The following is a 22,956-nucleotide window of genomic DNA, read 5'->3' on the forward strand; positions in this document are numbered from 1 at the left end:
ATTCAGAAGCATTCTGAAATACAAATCCTGAAGAAATTACAGCTCATATAAGCTATTCAGAAATTAGAATATTGAAAAGGGAACAAATTTACCTAAACTTGTATTTGTTAGGCATATCTCTAAGAATTCCAAAATTGGGAGAATTTAATGGTAGGGATCTTTATATTACTGCCCAGTGGGAGGAAGCACCACACATCCACTGTCTATGGGGGATAGCAAGCTCGGGAAATCAGATATTATCTTGAGAATATTTTTAAAGACTCATCAAAAAAAATCCCTTTATTTTAAAAGAAAGTATTAAAATGAAATCATGCATGACTTCAAAATGTATTCAGATTTCTCTACAGTGTATAACAATAGGGAATTTTATCAGATTACATTTTCAATAAAAAAGAGTTTGAATGAGTTTGATGTGATTTCTATTTCAATCATAAAGGTGACCTACAGACGTATCTTCTTCGATCATTTTATTTCTGCTCTCTCCATCTGTATTTTAACCTGTTAATATGTGGGTGAATTTGAGGCAACGCAAATCAGTTCACCCATTAATGTGAAGTCATTTTTAAAGTATGATCAAAACAGTACTATTTCCAATACTATAAAGAATGTGGATTTTAAGATTCAAAAGCACGTGCCATCCTCAGCAACCTGGGAAAAGTGATAACGTGACCACTGCTTGAACGATAATTTTATCTCCGTAACTGCTTTCCATCCTCTTGCCTTCACTGTACATTAAGACTTCTGCCCAAAGATATATGTTTAAGCAAGCTGTTTTAATATAACATATTAAACTTTAAAATGATTCAAGGACAAACACTGGACTTCAGCTCACTGCAGGATGCCACATTTTCTTGCATCATTTCCCTCCTTTTTCAGTAGCTACTTTACCACTAAACCAGAAAAGAAGGAATTATGCAGGAAAATTGCTATCAGCTGCTACCCCCGCTGGATTGCAGAACCCAGAGCATAATAGCTTTCCCAGTGGCACCTCTGAGGGCCTACTTGGGCCAAGCCATTAACCACTGCTAACACCTAAGGGAAGAAATGGGATAGAGTAGAATGGCTCTCAGACATCACAGAAGATTTTTATGCAAACAAAAGGTATTCGAAATGCAGATGTCCAGGGTCTAGCCCCAGAAATTCTCATTCAGTTGATTTAGAATAAAATCTAAGAATATGCAGTTTTTAATGTGCTTAGATCTAAATTACTGCCTGAATTATACAATTGGCTTCTGTTTGTGTGATATTTGGTCAGACACGATGATAACTAAGTGGGCTTGACATTCAGAATGTCAAGATGGACCGGATATATCAGCGCTTAGGAGGTAATGGGCACTTTATTTTTAAGATCAATGTAATAATAAATGTAAGATTAGTTGTATATGCTTCTCTCATTGCATTCTATTTGTGTAGAGTTAGATACACTTCGGACTTCTCAAGGTACTGCTTTCCATTTTGAGTCTCTTGTTACAAACATTGACTCCTTCATAATCACTGATGTCTAGTATGTATTTATTTAACAGACCAGTTAAAACCACCATATTCACTTTACATTCACTTTCTAATCAAGTCTCCATTACATCTCTGAATTAGATCCTCCACAATCCTAAAGCTTTTTGTTCCTATTGCCTCTTTCATAAAGAAAGCAGTAAATTTTCAGCTGATTACTGAAAGATCATGGAACTTTCCTGCATTGCAAAGGAAGATGTGAAGTTATTGGATCCAAGCGGAAGAGATATGCAAATTATATAGCCACAAAGATGATACAAGAAATGGATCCAAGAAAGAGATTTTTTGATGTGGGGAAGAATAGGGATTACATATTATTGGCTTCATTATTGAAAAGTTGAAAAGTGGTATGGACCATTCAGGTGGATATGCCCAGTATTGGAGGAGGTATAAGGCTGAATTTTTATTTAAAAAAAAATATATTGTCTGGTATTTGAAATCAGATAAGTGAATCAGATTCAAACAGTTCATAAAGAGGTTAGATAAAAAGGCTGACAGAATGCTAAAGAACAGAAACATGGGAGGAGGGAGAAAAGGGAATGCCATCCCCCTCCTATCGCAAACCAGCCTTTTCCTCTAAATCCAGCCCACATGCCTTTCCTTCCTTAAGGCCTTCTATGGTCTGTGTCTATGATGATTAAAGTTTAAATCAAGGTACAGATGCCATAGTGGCCCACAAGGTATGGGACCTGAGACAGAAGGATGGGGATCACAATTAGAAAATTGGTGACTGATATTTTGTCTGGTTATATGCTATTTTCTCTCTTCTTCTGGGTCGGAAGTTCCTTAAAATAAGTAATTATATCTTCACTTACCTAGCCATCCATTTGTTCATTCAACAATTAACTGAAATCTTCCCATGGAGACTTCTAGACAGTGACACATATGACAGACAATGGGAGGCAGTCACTAAAGAAGAGACAATCTCTGCATCCAAGGATCTTTCGGTTGGTGAGACAGAAAACCATCATGTCTGACTGCCCTGCAGCATGCCCAGTGGAATGTGTGTCATGGAAGACTCCACTGATGGGTTCTCTTGTAGGAAATGGGCCCCGAGAAACTGAGGGCGGGATCAGCTGAGTGTGTCGGCATGGATTTGAAAGAAGTTAAGATGGAGGCAGGCAGGATGGCAAGGGAAAATGGGTCTGTGCCATTTTGGGTGACTTTCACTCTATTTTCATATGTGCAAATTCAAAATTTTCAGGGAGCTGACAGCATCTAACCAAGTGATGGTTTCCAGGGATACTTGACCTCCTTCAAATCAAAGCAGGTTATTTAGATAACAAACTACTTTTGGTACTTCCTTTCTTTCATATTTATTCTTAGCTCTCCATTCACTATATTTAATGATTTCAATATCTTATACACAATGTATACTTCAATTAAACTGCTATTTAAAAACAGTGTTAATTTCTGTTCCAACTAACTACAAGTGTGTTAATGAGCCCAAATTTATCAGCTCCCATGCAAAATGAATTCATCTCTGACTCCCAGTTTCTTAAATATTTAGAGTTATCTATTCAACCAACAGAAATGTGGTAGAAAAGTCACTTTCCTGACAATGCTAGCTTTCCAATATCTGGATTTTTTAACCACTATTATTAGTTTGTTTTCTGAACTTTTCACAAGAAATTTTACTAAGGGCCTGCATGTGTCTTTGTTTTGTTTATTTTTTCCCCCTAAGTAGATTGCACACTTAAAACAAATAATGCATATTTTTCACTTCTGCATATATCCAAATAGATAGACATATTCTTTTCCAGATCTCTTGATATTTATAAAAGCTTTAAAATTCCCATTCAAACAAAATAGGAATTGGCTCTTGGTATAGTTTTCACTTGTGTGGGTTAGTTAAAGCAGGTATTCTTCAGATAAAATGAAGGTAATATTAAGCTTCATTCTTCACTCCCCCTGCCTGGAGTGAGATATATCTGCCTTTCCTCAGAGCACTGACAGACGTTCAGGGAACATTTTGAGTAAGAGCAAGCATGCAAACTGAGCGCAGGGGAAATAAACTCAGAAGACCTTGGCCAGGTGATTGTATCTGGCACTGAACTTGGACCCTCTGATGCTTGATTTTCTCCCTGGCATCAACAATAATCACTTCTTGATAATTAATGCAAGGTTATATTATGTTATGCTATTGTAGGGGTTCAGAATAAGTCACCCGAGTTGGATACTGTGTGACTCTGGCTATAGGGCCGTGCTGCCCTATGCTATGGCAACCTTCCAGATACGGGATTTATACAGTGGTGTTGAGTATGTTTGAATCCTCTAAAATCCTACATTCTCTCCTGCCAGTGTCCTTGACCACTTAATTTCTCCTTGACTTAGATAAAGGGGTCATGGCATGGAAAAACTGTCCTCCACATGCTTCCTCTTTTTTATCTTACTATATCCTTCTTAGAACCCATTTTCCCTTTATTTCTGAGGTGACTATTCTTAACATGATAGTGTAGAAAATAACATTGGACTTGGTTGTAATTCTTAGCTGCCATCTGAGAAGCCTTGAGCAAGTCACTTTTTCTTTCAAAAACCCTATTGCTCATATGTAAAATGGAAAGAAGGGTGTCCTTCCCTGCCTCTGTAAATCATTTAATCAGGTTTACTAAGTGGATTAGTTTCCTTGCACTGCCATAACAAATTATCACAAACTGGGTGGCTTAAAACAACAGAAATGTATTCTCTCACAGTTCTGGAGTCTGAAACCAAGGTGTTGACCGGGTCACTAGAGACTCTAGAGTAGAATTCATTCTTTGTCTCTTCCAGCTTCTGTTCTATGTAGGCATTCCATGGCTTGTGGTCACATCATGCCAATGTCTGCCTCCGGTCACATTACCTCTTCCTTTACTCTGCGTCCATTCTCCCTCTGCCTGACTCTCCCAAGGACGTATGTGTTTGGACTTAGAGCCCACCAGGTAATTCCAGATGAACTCGTTATCTCAAAGTTCTTCATTTAATTACATCTGCAAAGACCATTTTCCAAGCAAGGTAACACTCACAGTTTCTAGGGACGAGGACGTGGACATGTCTCTTTGGAGGTCACCATTTAGACTGCTACACCCTCAGCACCATTTTCATGTGATCGAAAGAGAATTTGATTTTGTATTAACAATTTAAGAACAGTATATGTAGCTTCTTAAAGACTTTTAGAAGATGCTTACGTGCCATAGGATACTTGATGAGTCCTAAGTTTTTGTAAAGCGTGAAGCATCCCACCCTCTGTATGTTTCCTCTGCAAAATGACAAACGTTCAGATATTTATAGAACTAGAATGGTGCCTGGCTATAATGAAATAGCTTTTTTTCTGTTAAAAACGTGTTAGTTCGTCCTATATGTACTTATAAATTGTCGACTAAACATGAAGTCAGATATAAGTCGAGGAATTTCCAAAAGAAATCACAGTGATATTTTTTTTCTAAAGCCAAAGTAAACCTTGGTCAATATCATATGGCTAGATATGCTTTATTATTAAATACTAGACGATTTAGTAATGAGTTAACACTCAGATGGGACATTGAGATTATTGACGTCTGGTGGCATGGTGGACAATCTAATGAGGAAAACGAGGGAAAGAGTGAATGAAAAATGATCTATTTAGCTGGCTCAGCGTATCCAGTTGCTGTGTAGATTTCATATATTGGTACATTTTCAATGAATTATATAGGAAGTTATAATGGTACAGGAGGAGAGTGGCTTCACAGAGTCTTATTTTTATTAATTCATTACAGCCTGATTGTTTCCAATAAGACTTAGTATTTAGAGTAGTAAACATATATAAATGAACTGTAGATGTTAGGATCTTTGCTTCATTTTCCTAGATAGTGAATAGTATATATACGTGTATTTAATATGCTGAAAGTTCATGGATTTGGTATCTTTATTGCTTTTCAAAGTTTTTATTAATAAACAACAGGCACAACACAATGATAAGAACTTAATCAAATCTCTTGTCCACTGAACAGAGTGCCATTTTCCCTTTGTTTTGACCTCTTGCCATTTTCATTCCATTTGACTTGACCAAGAAAATTTGAATTAAATTTGCAAGTCAAATGCCAGGAGGCATTTCTCAAAAACACATACTATCTACTGATCTTCTCTTCATCTATTGCTTTTGTCATAAATATTTGTCTGGCGAGCGCCTTCATTAACACGGGCTCCTGTTGCTCCTGTTGCTCCTGCTTGCATCTACAAGGATAAACAAAAGCCATAGCTTCAAGATTTCAAATAAATGGGATCTAGACCAAAGTAAAATTTCTGCATCAGGACAACAACAGATGAACTACATGAAACAAATAGAGAATTTTGATTCTCTTGCTTTCTTTTATCTGAAAAAAATGGACAATGTGGAAATAACATGGGATGTTTAAGTAATAACAGCAATACTAATCACCATTCTTGTTTTATTAAAAATACAAAGAAAATATGCATGGAAGGCAGGGAGAGAGGGACAGACGGAGGGAGGGAGGAAGGGAAGAAGGGAGGGAGGAAGGGAGGGAGGGAGGGAGGGAGGGAGGGAGGGAGGGAGGGAGGGAGGGATGGCTGTGAGAAAAATAATGCAAATACAGTTGAAGGATTATCCAGGTAGGCACAGTCTATCTCTTTAGCTAGACTTTTAATTCTGCATGGACTATGCGTATAGAATTAACTGTTGACTAGAGTTGTTTTAGTTAACTCTGGCTTCTATAACAATATCCTGCAGACTGGTGGCTTAAACAACAAAAACTGATTCCTCCCAATTCTGGAGGTGAGGAAGTCTAAGATCAAGGTGCAGGCAAGGTATGTTTCATTCTGAAGCCTATTCCCTTGGTGGCTTGTAGGTGGTTACCATGGTGCTGTGTAGTCACATGACCTCCTCTTTGTGCACCCATGGGTGCAGATAGAGCCCTCTGTTGTCTCTTCTTAAAAAGACCCTAATTGTATAGGATCAGGACCACTCTTCTGACCGTATTTAACCTTAATTACTTCCTTAGAGGCCACATCTCCAAATACAACCACACTGGAGGTTAGGGCTTCAACATATGAATTTTGGGGGATGGAAGACACAAACATTCAGTCTATCACAACTACTTATTGGCTTATTTACGAAGGGAATTTTTTTTTATAAGGATATCAATGTTGTATGAAAGAAGGGCCTTTGATTTTCAACTCCAAATGATTCAAAGTCTGAATATAAATAAAGAAGATATTCCTCTTAGACTCACAATAGGAGATACTTATTCAGACTGTGTGTCCCCCCTCTGAATGAAGGACCAAATCATCCAATTTCAGTTCCATAAAAGAGAATTGTGATGTGTACTTCTTTAATAGGTTGATTATTTTAGGCCAAGTTTCTTCCTCTCCGAGCCTTCTCTATTTGAATCTAACCATCCTCAGTTCATTGCTCATGTTATATAATATGAAGCATGCCTAGAGAAAGACTTGGAAACTATCAATATTTCTCTTAAATTTCCATCTAGGACCCCAGGCTATATTTTGTTTTCAATAGCTTGAAATTGAACTTTCTCAGTGACTTAATTTTGAACCACATATAATTCTCTATGACAAAATAATGTAAGGAAAGTAAACATGAGCTAATGATTACTTAGTCATTTATTTATTCAGCAAATATTTGCTGAGAACTCATTTTGCCTCTAACATTGGTTATTTGTGACTTAGAAGTCTCCTAGATTATTTTTGTATCCCTGGTCTCTATCAAATCCCCTTGCTCTATCATTTCTTTGTAATAAGTATTTTGATGAAAATATAATTTTCCATAAGATTATGTAACTAATTTATCTGGTGAGATTGGGACAACTATTGAATGAAATCCACAAAGAAGTGACACTTAAGCACACACATGAAGAATGCATAAATATTATTAATTCAAATTAGGACTAAGGAAGGGTGGAGAGATTGTCAGGCAGAGTAAAGAGCACATATGAAAGCCCTGAGGAGAAAAGATCTGTGACTCAGAAAAGACCAGGGTGGCTGCTAGAACACACAGAGAGAGAAGAGTGGCAGGACCTGAAGCTGGAGAACTAGGCAGGGACTAAACCATGCACGTTGCCTGGGAAGAAAAATGAATCTCCAATCCATAATACAAATTCTAAGTGTACTTGGCCAGCTTCTAATGAATCAGTTTGATGTTCAGTTCCATAAAACTGAAAGAAAGCATTCCAAATAAAAGTGGGTTAAACAACATGACCAATGTTGTTAAGAAGATCTTTGCTCTGTGCCAAGTCCTGTGCCGGAGGCTGAGAATAGAGCACTGCCTAACGCTAGTCTCCCTCAAGGGGGTTATAGTCTAGTGAGATAATGCACACATTTTATTGGTAGTGTCTATTTGCCTCTCTAATATCAAAAATACTGCATAAAAATTCTAAGTTTAATTTTAAGATGGCTGCCTTTCAGAGAGCCTCTAACAAGTTCCAGTAAAATTCTAATAACTGCTCTGGAAAAACAAAATGACAGAAACTGAAAATATAAGTAAACCTTGTTTTCCATAATTAACCTGTTGTCAGAACCTGAAAGAAATTTCATACATAATGACATAGCTATAATTGCTGTCTGAAACTAAGCAAGGCTATGCACTTGAAACTAAGCAAGCCAATGCACCTACTGTTTATCTGGTCCCTTCTTTACTGTTTACTTAGTAGAAAGTTTGTATTACTTAGCCAAGGAGTAAAGAATTCAACTATACCACTATTTTAGAAATATTGTCCTTTAAAGTATCGCTGGTGCTATTAGTCCATTTTAACTCCCCATCAAGATCTTTCCCTCAATCGTCAGTCACAAACAGAAATAAATGGGTGTGGAGTATGAAGCAGTGTTCTGAAAATGGAGTCATTTATCCTCTTTGATGTAATGCTCATAAATAAAACATTTTTGGAGGATGGTAAAGCAGGAAAATTTCTAACTGAAGGAAATAATAGAGAATACAGACATTTGAATATTTTACCTATTGAGAGTATCAGAGAACCAGTTGATGAGATTAAGATATGTTTCAATTTCAGTGCAACACAAATCTGCTAAATGGAGAGCAACCAGACTAGTTACTAGTATTCTAGTTGGTTTAGTAAGATAAGAAAAAAAATTAATATAGGCATTTAAAAGCTATAAGTTTCCCTCTGAGCACAACTTTAGCTGCATCGCTTACATTTTGATTTGCTGTATTTTTATTTGCATTGTCTGACAATATTGTCTACCTTCCATTTTGATCTTTTATTTGACTCATTGGCTATTGAAAAATATATTATTTAATTTCCACATATTTGTGAGTTTCCCAAATTTCTGTTAATATCCAATTTCATTCTATTGTGGTTGAAGTACATATTTTGTATTATTTCTATATATTTTTAAATTTTTTGAGGTTCATTTAATGGTCTACACTGCAGAATGTTCCATATATACTTGAGAAGAATATTCATTCTGTAATTGTTGGGTAGAGTGTTCTTCAGATATCTCTTAGGTACAGTTGTTTTATACTATTTTTCAAGTCTATTTTCTTGTTTTATCCATTGTTGAAAGTGACATATTGGAATATGCAACTGTTACTTTTGAATTTCTAGATATTATATGCTTAATAATATGTGCATGTTAATTTATACAATTGCTTTTTAAAAAAGAAAAAAGGATAAAAACTGTGTATTTATATGGTCTTTTATAACTATGTGATTACTTTTCCTGATGCTCTTTGTTTTTAAAGTGGATTTGAATTACCATCTGGGGTTATTTGCTTTCAGCTTGAAGACTTCCTTTAGTGTTAATTATAAGGCATGTCTGCTGGTGACAAATTCCCTCAGTTCTTGGTTGTCTGGGAATGTCTCTATTTCATATTCTTTTTTTTTTTTTTTTTTGAAAGATAGCTTTGTTGAATATATAGTTCTTGGTTCAAAGCTTTTTCATTCATTAAATCTTTGAATATGTTATCCCACTTTCTTCTGGCCTTTATTGTTTTTATAAAAACTCAGTTATTTTTCTTACTGGGATTCCCTTCGAAGTAAAGAGTTTTCTCTTGCTTTCAGTATTTCCTCATTGTCTTTGACTTTCATCATTTTTCCTAGGTATGTCTGTTTGTGAATCTGTTTGTGTTGAACTTCTTGCAGTTTGTTGAACTTTCTGAATATGTAGACTATTTTCAAAGATTTTGAAGTTTTCTGCATATATATATATATATATATATATATATTTTTTTTTTTTTTTTTTCCCTCCTTTTTCTCTCTCTGGTATTCTCACTGCATATTTGTTGGTGCACTTAATGGTGTTCCACATTTTTCTGAGGCTCTGTTCATTTTTTCTTCATTCTTCTTTTTAAATTTATTCTTTAGCTTGTGTATTTTCTATTGATCTATTTTCAAATTCAGTAATACTTTCTTTTGCCAATTCAAATCTATGGTTTATGGTTTAGTCACTCTAATTAATTTTAGATTTCAGTTATTGTTCTTTTCACTTCCAGAGCTTCCATTTGTGATATATATATATATATATATATATATATATATATATATATATGACATTGTTATCATACCTTCCTTTCCTCCTTTAATCATAACTTACTTTAGTTCATTGAACACATTTCTAACGGCTCCCTAGAAGACTTCATTTAATCTAATATCTGGGTTCTCCTATAGACAGTTTCTTTCACTTACATTTTTTTCTGATTTATGGGTCATGGTTTCCTGTTTTCTTTGTATATCTTGTCATCTTTTGCTGGAAACTGGACATTTTGGAAACGTATTATAGCAAATCTGGGTATTGATCCCCCAAAACACACATGGATTATTATTGTTTGTTTATTTGTTTAATGACTGGCTGTATTATTCTAGTGAAGTATATTTCCCCTCTGTGGTGTTAAGCCTCTGATGTTTCACCTCAGGGGATCGTAGCCTTGGGTATGTCCACAGTCACCGAGAATTATGGTAATTTTGGCAGGTCTCTCTTTGTCTCTTTCCCTGCTTACACCTTGGTTTTAAACTTCACTAATTGCCAGATAATTTCTGTGTTGTTTTCAATTTGAGGGCCTAACTTATTTTATAGACTAATCCAATCAAAACTGAGCTCCTTCAAAACGACATTTCCCTTGATCTCTGTTTCAGATTTGTTCTGATGCAGGCAGGCTCCCTCTGACTCCCCATCTCTTTCCCAGGATCTCTGCTTCTCCACTGAGGCAAAACTCTGACCTGTTACTGCAGCTCAGTTGGAGACTAGGGGTATTTCTCTGGGTGACACTTCTATAGGAGCTGAACATGTGGTTCTGGGGCACAGTAGCCTCAAGTCTTTTGGGCTTGCACCTCCCAGTGTGAAAGCACACTGCCTTACAAGCCAGGGCAAGGGCCATGGAGACCCTATAGTCCCCCTTCTATTCCCAGGGGAGCAATGCCCAGGTAAAGCCTCTGTTGCACAGGTAGAGGCTTTGCAGAAGAAAGGAATCCTATCTCTTGGCCACAATGATCCAAGATGTAGTATCATCTACAGGCAGACGCAGGATGAGAACTGTGGGCGGCCTGCCCTCCTGTTAAGCTAAACCTCCAGCTGCTAGCTCTGGGAAAGGAAGCCCTGTGTTCTTGGTGAACCAGTTTGGGGTGGAGTTCCCGTCTCACAGAGCTGAGAGAGGGGATGAAGGGAGTGGGTTCTGATTCACACACCAGTCTCATCATTCTTACCAAGCTCTAGTAGCTTTTCTTGAATAAAGTTTCTTTATTTGGTGCTTGCCTCCCGGACCATTTCCAGAGATGTTAAATGGTTTTTATAATTTTCACCAGTATCACCGGGGAACAATTCAGTGGTGCTCTTCATATTACCATGCTGATGTGGAAGTCTGTGATGAGATGTATTTTTATAAGTAAAAGAAAGGTTTAGAAGATTACTAGTAAGTCAACATATAAAACATTTACTAGAAACATCGTATATACTAGAAACAATGAGTTGAAAATATAATTTTAAAAAGATAATATTTGCAAGAGCAACAAAATATATATAGCACCCAATAATAAATCTAACAAAAGATGTAAAAATCTGTAGCTAAAATGAAAACATTATATTAACATGTATTAAAGAAAATAATAAAACCACAATCTTTATATAGAAGACTGAAGATCATAAAGATGTCAATTCTCTCAAAATTGATTTATACTTTAATATAATTTCTACTTACATTCTTACAGAAATTTTCATGGAACTTGATAATCTGATTCTGTATTTGTTATAGATTAGCAAATGAGCAAGAATAGCCAAGATACTCTTGAAGAACCCAATGGGGAAAATAACCTAATAAACATCAATATTTATTATAAAGTATTATAAAGTTTTTATACATAAAAGCTTGGTATTGATGCAGGATTAAGAAAACAGAGCATTGGAGCATGATAGAGAGCCCTCAAGAGGACATTTTAAAGAAACAAACCAGAATTTCATAGAAGACAGTTGCACATATAGTTTTTTTTTTTTTTTAAAGTATTTCAAATATATGAATTTGGACTGTGTGAAACTGCTGGTATTTAATGTTTTGTTTTATTTTATGTGTACAGTAACACCAATTTCATTTGGCCTAATAAAATAATTCAACTAAATCATTAATAAATACAAACAACAATCAAAAATGTATTTTTTAAAAAAATGAATAGGCAAATAGGGGATTGACTTTGCCTGGAGGTAGCAGGTAAAATTTGGCAAAAATTACTCATAGACTAGCTTTACTCAGTCAGTCATTTTCTGTACCTAGAAGGGGAGCAACTTATGCAAATGCCAGTAGTCGTAAAAAAAAATATATACTGGGGTGCCAAAAAAAATGTATACACATGACTTGCATTCATCTCTTGTTATCAGTATATATTGAGTATTACAATTTTAATACAGTTTTTTCCTTTCTTAAAATATGTTTACATTTTCTTAGCACCTTCTATTTATATGCGTATGAGTTTAATGTGAGACCCACCGACGCTTTGCTAAGTAATAAAGGACATAGCTTTCTTCTGTAAGCGTAATATTACTGCTGCACTTTCTAAATTATCATTATGGATTGTTTTAAAGAGAGACTATGCAAAGATAGTTTCTCACATAAATAATGTCAACCGCAAAAAGAAAAAAGCCTCATTGTAATTTTATTAATTGCATCTTGAAGAACAATTCCCATCTTCTGTTTTGAACTATGGTGTATGAAATCATCCACAAATGTTCCTTGCACTAATTAACTGTACTCAAGCTTATCACACACTTTCCGAAAATACAACACGGCTATCTAGTCTGTATCTGTTTTGAGGTAATGTTCTCCTGCTTTTAGCTTAGTGGTATTTCCTTCTAGGTCATGGAAATAAAGATTACTTGATCATTTCATATATCACTCTTTAACTCCGTTAGAGACTTCTTTTCACTCTTCAAATTACTAAATAAGAAAGTACAACAGGAAGAAATTGAGAAAAAAAATCTTAACTCAGTCTGAGTGTTTTGTTTTTGTTTGATTTTTCTGTCTGACTGCTTACCACTAGTAAGTCATTATAGGTTCACTTAAATCTTAAACAAAGCAAAATATAATTTATACAGCTATTTTTAGGGATTTTTTTGTTGTTGAAATTTTGGTATAGTACTATTTGTTACAGAAGATTATACACATTTACTTGAAGTCATTTGAGGAGAATATCTGTTCATGTATTCGTATATTCTGGAAGCTAGTAGGACACCGGTGATGAGGAATTGGACAACAGTGCTTTAGAATCCCTGTATAATATGCAACAAGGAGGTAGCCAAGTGTTCTGGGGTCTGCAAACTTGCCAGTATTTGAAAAAGCCCCACTGAAATAATCATTGTGCCCCCAAAATATTGCACACACTTACCAAAATTATGTTTACTTACTTCTGACTGGAAAACCATTATGAGATAGTCAGTGTTCCCATTTTGATTAGATGTATGTCTTTCATTAATCAAAATGAGGAACTAGATTAATAATACATCCAGTATGACTATAGTTCGTGAGATAGAGATGAAAGACAACAAAAAAATCATTTTGGAGGTGAAATTTTGAGACCATAGGGCTTACATGGGATCAATCACTTCTCACTGAGCAGTTTTGCTTTGAACTAATTATGCCCTTAAACATTGCTTAAATTCTGTAAGTGTTGCTTCAGATAGCCAATATGTGTCTCCACATAATTAGTTGTGCAAAATGGAACACTGGCTCCTGTGATTTCTCATTTTATTCTTATTTGTATAACCACTACAGGTATTCTCTACAAAATTCTAATATGTGTGTCATATCTCCTCCAATTGACAGTAAATGGGAGTTTTGTTAAATCTTAGTATAAATGCTCCAGGGCATAAATGACTTTTTAGGTACCCGTGGGAGTCAATGAAGTGCATGGTTTTGTGCCTTATTGTCATGCAGTCTGTCTTTTAATACAGAGCTTCTCAAACATGCCTTTCAAATGTGATGAAGTTCTGTCCAGCCAATTTAGCATTATCAGGATAAGTGAAAGAAAAGTAAACTTATTTATGGGGACTTGGAATAATTTGTGTCTTCTGAAAGGACATTTGAAAATTTTTTTTTTTTATGGAAGACATCTTTTACATTTACAAGATGATGATAAAACTCTATTAGTTTATCCTGGGGCCTGATTCACAGGACATGTCAGTGTGTGGATGTTTTGGTTCATGCCAATTGGGAAAATGGGAAGAGGGGAACAGCGAGGGGCTGAATGGTTTGGTGGAGTTGGGATTATCTTGAGGTTCGTAGAGGATTTATGAACTAGAAAAACAGTGTTGTTTGGACAGCCATTTTGAAACAATGCAAACGATTGTAATTTTCACGTTTTCCAGATAATTCCCTCAGCATTTTAGCAAAGCATAATGGATTCAACCGCCAGAAGCAAGAAGTCTACCTTTTGCCAATCGTAATCAGTGACAGCGGGAACCCTCCTCTGAGCAGCACTAGCACCCTGACCATCCGGGTCTGTGGCTGTAGCAGCGATGGAGTTGTCCAGTCTTGTAATGTTGAAGCTTATGTCCTTCCGATTGGACTCAGCATGGGCGCCTTAATTGCCATATTAGCTTGCATCGTTTTGCTGCTAGGTATGTATTTCCTTCATAGCCTAATGGTCACCATTTTTCTGGTTTATAAATGACTGTAAGGACAGCAAACGTGACCTAGTGAGGTCCCAGCATTCTTTGGGGGAAGAGAAACTTCCTTGTATTTCTCCAAGCTTTGAGGTCACTAAGAGGAGATGAAGAGGAAAAGGGTGTGATAGTAAATGTCCAATTAGAGAGGACTATTCCATGCCTTTTTCTATCCCATCACTAGTGGAGGAGGGGAACAGACGAAGTACATGGTGATGGAAGTGGGGATGGGCCTTTATGTCGTTATAACAGCATCTATTACAAAGACCTCCAAAGCTGATGCACACCAGTTGGCAGCAATAAGGGCCTCCGGTATGTCCAAAATACTCTTTCATCTAAACAATGTAGAGATTGGGTTGTGAGTCCATCCAATTACAGAGTGGCGAGATAAAAAGAAAAACAAACAAGCAAACAAAAAATCCATTTTCTTCAAAATTACTTTGTCTTCCTTAGATATTTTTCTTGACATGGAAATCAAACGAAAATGAAAATTGCAAATTAAGGAAAGGTTTTTATAACTTTTCCATTAAAAAATCCAATTATAAAAATGAGATTCGATGGTAGAAAGCTACGCAAAAGGAAAGTTAAGACTTGTCCTGCTTAAATAAAGGTTATGTCAGGTACTACCTTCCCTGTTACATGTGTCCATCTGACTCAGTGCCCTAGATTGAACATCATTTCCTGATATAGTTTATCCCATTAGCCCAAGTTTGAGTTGGCAGAACTGGCTGGGTGGGTACATGTTCCTCTCCTTTCCCTCACCTTCAGGCCTATCTTCCCAGGTAGAAGAGTTCCAGCCTTCACACAAGACAAGAAGTTACCCATGCAGATTTGACATTTATCTTGACATATCACTTCATCTATGCATGCATATTATTTGATGGGAGAGCCTTGAATAACTGATAAAACACAAAATATACTAGATACGATCCCTTCTGCCCCTTTCCTTTATAGATCAGGGGTATGGAACCAAAGGATATTAAATGGCTCTCCCAAGATACACAGAAAGTTAGTTATGCTACCCGCCCTGTTTTCTATTTTTGTGCCATTCACTCTGGAGCTTATAACAGGAGTCAATGAAGCTTTCACAATGAATAGATGCAAACGTATTCTTTTATTCCAGCTTCATCACCATTTAATAAACAGAAGCAACCTGGAAAAATAGTCGCTATAAATGCAGTGCTCCGTCTTCAGAGAGGTGTTGACTTCCTTCCCCAGTCAATGTTATTAAAGCTATGAGCTCACACGGTTTAAAATCATGCCCCTTTCTCTTAAAATACATGGCGTGTTGCTCACGACAGTGTACGCGATTTGGGCTCATTGTCATTTCATGCTTTTCTCTACAGTCATCGTGGTGCTGTTTGTAACTCTGCGGCGACATAAAAACGAGCCATTAATTATCAAAGACGATGAGGACGTCCGAGAAAACATCATTCGCTACGATGACGAAGGAGGAGGCGAGGAAGACACAGAGGCGTTTGACATTGCAACTTTACAGAACCCAGACGGAATTAATGGTTTTTTACCCCGGAAGGATATTAAACCGGATTTGCAGTTTATGCCCAGGCAGGGGCTCGCTCCAGTCCCGAACGGTGTGGACGTGGACGAATTTATAAACGTGCGGCTCCACGAGGCCGATAATGACCCCGCAGCACCACCCTATGACTCCATCCAGATTTATGGCTACGAAGGCCGGGGCTCAGTGGCCGGGTCCCTGAGCTCTTTAGAGTCCTCCACGTCAGACTCAGATCAGAATTTTGACTACCTCAGTGACTGGGGTCCCCGCTTTAAGAGACTGGGCGAACTTTACTCTGTTGGTGAAAGTGACAAAGAAACTTGACAGTGGATTATAAATAAATCAATGGAACCAAGCATTCTGTAATATTCTAGGGTCACTCCCCTTAGATACAACCAATGTGGCTATTTGTTTTAGAGGCAAGTCTAGCACCAATCATCTATCAACTCAACTACATTTTAATGTTGAACCAAAAAGAAAAAAAAAAAAGAAAATAATAAAAAATATATGTTAGGAGGTTACAAATCTTGTGGAGTGTGAATTACAGTATGTGGAGTGTCTAGAAATCTTTGGATATTTGCTATTTACCACCACAGACAAAGATTGGGATCCTGGCTAATCTTTAGACAAATGGTTTAAAAAGAGGAAAAAAAAAATCAAAATCAAAAAGGTGCTTTCTTAGAAAAATGGACCTGCAAGGAATTTGCTGCTGATATGTATGTTCTGCAAGGATTTTTATAAATGCAAATGGTTTTTTTCCCCTTCACCAATAAGGATCCCGCCACAAATGATAAAGCAATACTTGGTCGGCTGTACATTCTGACTTTTTGGAGTTTTGGGAGGCCTCCTAGATATATGGTACGGTGACCACACATTGTACATAACTGTTGGCCCCACTCATCAGAGACTGACTAGCATCTTTAAATATTGTGTCGAGCCTTAAAATATTCACATGTTCGTAATCCATTCCAGGGTGGGGATTGCCAAATCAGTGGTGGGAGGAGAGAAATCCCATTAAACAGGCTTGTTTTTTGGATGCAGGATTACTCGTTCCCTCCACTTCATCTTCTTTCACAAGGACACAAAGATAAACTATATCACATAGTGGACTACACGAGAAACAGATGGTTTTATTGCTAGCGCGTGAATTTATTTGTTTAATTATCGAAATAAATATTTTATTGATGTCCATTAATGCTTTTATTTATTAAGGTTGGTAATTCTAGATTAAGGGACTATATGGAAAAAAAACTAAATTATATCCATTAATAATCCTTTAGATTGTTTTATATAAATATATATATATACACAATGAATGTTTAATACATGTACATTTTGATGAGATGAGTATGGCAGGCAATATTATCAAAAGGGGAGCAAATAGTCTCTTTAGATTAGACAGTGTTATTGTGACTGGTGATGGCAGGAACAGCATTTTCCCAGAGAAACTTTTGGACTGTTTTCTATTTTGTTCATAACCCTAGTATTTGGTGTTTTTACTACAAGCACAAACATCTGAAAATATATTGACTCATGTGAATATTTAAACTCTAGACTTTTAGATACCTACATAATGCCCTGCCCAACAAAGATGCTTCACGTTGCCCCCACTGTTTGAGAGCAGGAACTGATTTGTACATAATTTTACCGCTTCTGTTTTTAGCACTTCTCTCCCTGATTTTCATGGTGATGCACAGAACGTCTTAGACTCCAAAAGAGAACAGCACTAGAAGATGTGAGCGTACTCAATTTGTAATGCAAACCTGCCATTTAGGAGTAGAAAATGTATGATAAAACTCAAGTACTACATGCAGATCATTTTAATTTTCTACTTTGCTTTAATGCAATATTGTTTATTTACTCCATTTATTGTATTCAGAGAAACTCCTGTATTGTTTCCTACTTTGTGAAATATATTTTTATAAATACCTTGGTTGTCATCATTTTTTCTTTTCCAATCAGATTAAGACCTATGAACAGAGTCATCAAGTCTATTGAAAATGCTAGAATGTCCACTAAATTATTGCAAGGATCCCTTCTCTTTTAAGAGTCTTTGTTAGAAAGAACCAGAGAAGAGAAAAGGCTTGGCGATGCTCACACAGCAAGACACCAACAGGGACATTAAAGGAACATAGTGTGTATAAAGGCTAGTCCAGCTGTGTCACTTGGGTCTTCCTGGAAGCAGACACTGAAACAGAATTAGGAGTAAAAGGTAAAAGAGAGAAAGCAGGATTGATCAGGGAAAGCCTTCAGACAGGGATGGACATCTAAAAACTTGTCAAAGTAAAGAGATTAGAAAGCAGAATTTGGCAAGAGAGTCTTGGACTGCAATACAGACCTGGAAAAAATCTGCCAGCAAAATAGGGGGTTCTGGGTGAAAGATGGCCTGTGAGAAGAGTCTTACATTGGTCAAAAGTAAGCTGTAGTTCCTCTGCCATCTCAGGCATTGGCTTGGGCTGCCTGAGAAGAACATGACGTTGTCTAGGAAGGCATCAACTTCTAAAGGCTGCCTCTATGTGATGGAAACAAAAGGTTTAAATATTATACTTAGAATTTACAGCTATCCAGTGACTTAACTGAATCCTTACTGAATTTTTGTTACCTGAGAATAGTTCATTTGTCCTTTGTGCTTATAACTATGGCTATTGAATGCTTGTTCTTGAGTTCAAAGTGATTACCCAGAGCAACTTTAAAATACACCAGGACTTGGCACAGTGCCTGAAACAGATACTTGGTGAATGTAGATTATTAATAGTAGTTGTCATAGTAATCAATAGTAATATTCCAACTATCTTACACATTCAAAACAAGGTGAGATTATTACTCTACTTATCTCTAGCATACCAGACTCATTTCTACTATATTTCTCAATGAAGTGCCATGGATTACAGATATATATATATACAAGTCTAAAAAAAATATGCTATTTTTCAGTAATGTAGAATCCATGTCCTTCAATCTTGAAAATCTATGGGATAATCTCTATACAGTGTTTTGCATAGGAAGGAGATGATGTCTAGTATACCAGTTGCCCAAATCTTACCTCAAAATTCATTTTACTCAGGAAGAGAAAATGGAAGTGGAAATCTCTTGCTGATTTTCTTTGCCACCACCATGCTAGCACTTTGTGCTTAAAAATCCATTTAAGGTTTTATAATATAGAATCAAGTAAATCACATCATGTTCATACAGTAGCAGGGCTGAACCATACTTTTAGAGTACACTGAATTTAAACAAACATATGACAAAACACACACACACACACCTTGACTTAAATACTTTGTACTTTAAACAATAGACTTGCCAGGACTTCCTTCACCAAAATAGGTCACTGGGGTTCCCAAACTTTTAGGATTTTAGTAGCTCATGTTCAACTCTTAAATAGTACATATTTTTAACTTTATCAAAGTCACTATTTTTGTCTCTGTACATTGTTTTCTATTGCAGCAATATTGACATGTCTTAAATATACATGTGTGGATATTTTTCAAATAAAATGCTATTCAGTCCACAGGCATTTTGATGTGTCTGTAGGTATTTACTATGTCCCAAGCATTAGTCCTTTTCCATTCTCGAAACTTATCCCTGCCCAAGAGTTCTCTGGTACATGGAGATGAAACACTGAGTTGGAGCCAAGTGAGACAAAATTATCTCCCTCTGCCTACCTCACAATTTAAGGTTCCTGTCTGGGGAACTGATGCATCCCTGGGAAATTGCACATCACACGGGATCAATTCAACCTCTACCCTGTCCACTATTTGATCAAATCAAGTCACAAAAACGTGTCTTAAACATCCACATGTATACTCTAGACTATTGCGGCCATTTTTTATAATAATTTTTAATGAGTACAGTTATTTTAAGAGTTAATATAATGGGGTAGTTAAAATATGCTAGAAATTAAATTCAAGGGTTAACCTTTGCCATACAGGATTGTGATTTCTAGGATATGAACTTTACAATGAAAATGTTTTGGGAAAAAAGTGTGGGTGAGTGTTTTTGTGCATATAAACTAAAAGAAAACTTTGACTCACTGGCATCGTCGGTGAAACAAGAATGCTTAGAAAGAGCCAAATATGTCTTTGGGAGTTTGTTTAATCAGATGCTTAAAGTAAGAGAAGTGCTTCCATGAGACTTGGAAATCTCCTAGGAGCAGCCAGAGTCCACACTGAGACACAGAGATCTGAGTTGTGCTGTAGTTTGAAGAAGGGAAGCGGGTGCTGAGAGCTAAGTAGCCAATTACTCTTTATAGCCCCATAAGAACTAGAGGCAAGTAGGCCCTTCCAACACGTTGTATTATGCGATCACTGGCTTTGCAGGGAATCTCACGAATGTATAACCTTCTGATTGTCTTTTTGATTGAAAGTTCCATCTGAGATCAGGGCAGTGCAACCTGTAATAAGATTTCAAAAAAATCCCATCACTGGCACTGTAGGAAAGGCTGAGCATGACGGAAATCTCATCATTGTCAGTCAAAAAGATAAGGTAACAGTGGGCATCACTATAAAAGCTATATAAATGCACAACTTAAACATGAATATCAACACTGAAAAGAAAAAATATATAGGTATACACATGCATATCTATTTATACACATAAACACATATACCCAATTAAGTTACCAGGGATTCATTTATATTTATGTTTTGTCTCTCAATCTCACACACTACCAAAAATCTGGAATGGTAGGTTTTTTTGTTTTGTTTTTTTCTGACTCTAACCTTGAATTTGAAAGATGTTGAATTGAGAATAAAGGATTTTAAATGCAGCTTTCTATTTGAGAACAAAATAACAGCTCATGATATCTGGGATTAGAGTTAAATGTATCACATTGTGAAGCTGGACTACATTTTTTTTTATGTTACTGTGTTTTTGTGGAGAAAACAGCCATAGAATGTGTTTTGCAAGAAGTAGTTCTCAACTTATTTTTTCCTGATTTCCAGTATTGTTTTACTTGCTATACAAAGTTTCTTTGAAAAGTTAGTCAGTTGGCCAGTATTGCATATATTGTCATTATAGTTATTTCTCTTTATGGTGATTGGAGAAGACAGAAATACTATCATTAAAACAGACATTTATTTTTATTATTTTCTTCTTAGTCAACACAATTTATATGTCACACAGTAGACTTTTTTTTTGTACATGAATATACTCCTGATATTAAAGATATTTTAGTGCTAGTATTTTTTGACCCAATCATGTTATGGGGTCATGCAATTTAAAATTCCCCTGACTTGATGGATTATCTAAAAGGAAAGAATTGTGTCTCCTACATATATTGAGCACTAACCAGCTCAAGAATTAGGCTATAGAGTTGATATGGAAAGATGAAATGAAATGGCATCTCCAAGCTTACTTTTATTTATATAATGGAGCTAATGAATCTCATTTCAACTAACTGTTAAACATTCTTTGTTGATGGTCTTGTAAATAGTATTTAAGTCTAGGCTTAAACTTCGGTTGGTCTGACACGAAAGACCCATGACTTCCAAATAAACAATATTCTTCGTAATCGTAATGTGAAACTTGTAATGTTAAGAAATAGAAATGAAGTCATCTCCTGCGACATGAAAGAATTGAGGAGGAAGTAACTGACGTTAAGTGAGAAGACTCAAGAAGGCTTAACGGAGAAGTCTTCAAAAAGATGGGAACTGAAGAATAGGTGCCATAGAAATCATGGCTTTCCAAGCACCCAAAACTAAGAGAGGGGAATTATAAAAAGCACCACATTCATCAATTGACACCTTTGTGAACATTCAGAAAAATCCAGAAAGTGGGTGCTCATGGGACCCACATAGGTTAGCTTAAATCATGGCACGTATTGTGGATGAGAACAATAACGTTCAGAGATAGTTCAAGGACTTTTCCAGGGTTAAATCACACATCTAGTAAGTGAGAGGAATGGGAATTTAACTCTGGTCTTCTAGCTCATGACCAAGGTCGTGAAGGTGGGAGTAATTTTGTGTGTGTGCTACAGATCCTTTATTTACAGAAGTGTCATCTGGGTCTTGAGGCCAGTAGGCACTAGCGGGAGGAACTGGTGTCTGTGCAGCTGTTGCCCCACCTTGAGTTACCTACCGGCCATCATGTGATTCACATCTTGAATGTAAGTATTATCTCTTTATTAATAGATAATGGTTATCTCTAATATTATCCACAAATGACAGAAGAAGGGTTGTTAGGAGGAATAACGCAGTATGCTGTCTGAAGCGAAAATCTGCACAGAACAAATGAATCAAGAGGTCCACGCAACAAAAGAAGGTCCCTGAAGGTAAGTTTTAATGCCTTCAGATCTCCTCTGTATGTGCTAAGATAGCCAGGGCCCTCCTATGTCTCCTCATTAATATCAGCAAGATTTTCACACTATGTTCTAATTGACCACAAGAATTTGGATTCATTGGGATCATTCCCTTTTCGTAATACATGCATCCCCCTGACTACAACTTTATCTAATGCTTTCCTAGGTTTTCTTTAATTCAACTGTGGGGACAGAGTCCCAGAGAGCAGTTTCCAGGCTCTCGGCCTCACGTGGAAAGGTGCTGGCTCAGGTAGTAGATGGCCATCAGCTGTGACTGGCTGGCCATCAGCTGTAACTAGTTAGCCAATTAGCAACTGATATAACTGCCGTGACTGGGTTGGTTGTTAGTTGGTTGCCAGGCAGAGAAGTGGATGGCAGATTGCAGATCATGTGGATCCTACTTCGTGTGTCTTGCCCGGCTGTCAATAAGAATATAGCGGTATGACTCCCCTATCTATGGCTCCGTGGGTGTTCCTTTTTGGCCTAACTATATCCTGCGTTCTTATGTGGGGAGCGGGATCAAAGACCCCACATGACACCCTGCATG

At 36.6% G+C, this 22,956-nt stretch overlaps 1 protein-coding gene across 4 annotated transcripts in view; it reads left to right on the top strand.

Moving 5' to 3' along the window:
- The window catches only part of CDH8 (cadherin 8), a 324,676-nt gene extending 305,048 nt beyond the window's left edge, over positions 1-19,628 (top strand). For all 4 annotated transcript variants that reach the window (XM_019755067.2, XM_074314784.1, XM_019755057.2 and 1 more), the window contains 2 exons: positions 14,299-14,550; positions 15,942-19,628. In XM_019755067.2, coding sequence (XP_019610626.2) covers positions 14,299-14,550; positions 15,942-16,435 — 746 coding nt within the window. In that variant the 3' untranslated portion in view covers positions 16,436-19,628. The remainder of the gene's footprint in view (positions 1-14,298; positions 14,551-15,941) is intronic.
- Positions 19,629-22,956: the final 3,328 nt, after the last annotated feature.

This window comes from Rhinolophus sinicus, linkage group LG11 (genome assembly GCF_036562045.2).
Source record: "Rhinolophus sinicus isolate RSC01 linkage group LG11, ASM3656204v1, whole genome shotgun sequence".
In the NCBI taxonomy this organism is placed as follows: Eukaryota; Metazoa; Chordata; class Mammalia; order Chiroptera; family Rhinolophidae; genus Rhinolophus; species Rhinolophus sinicus.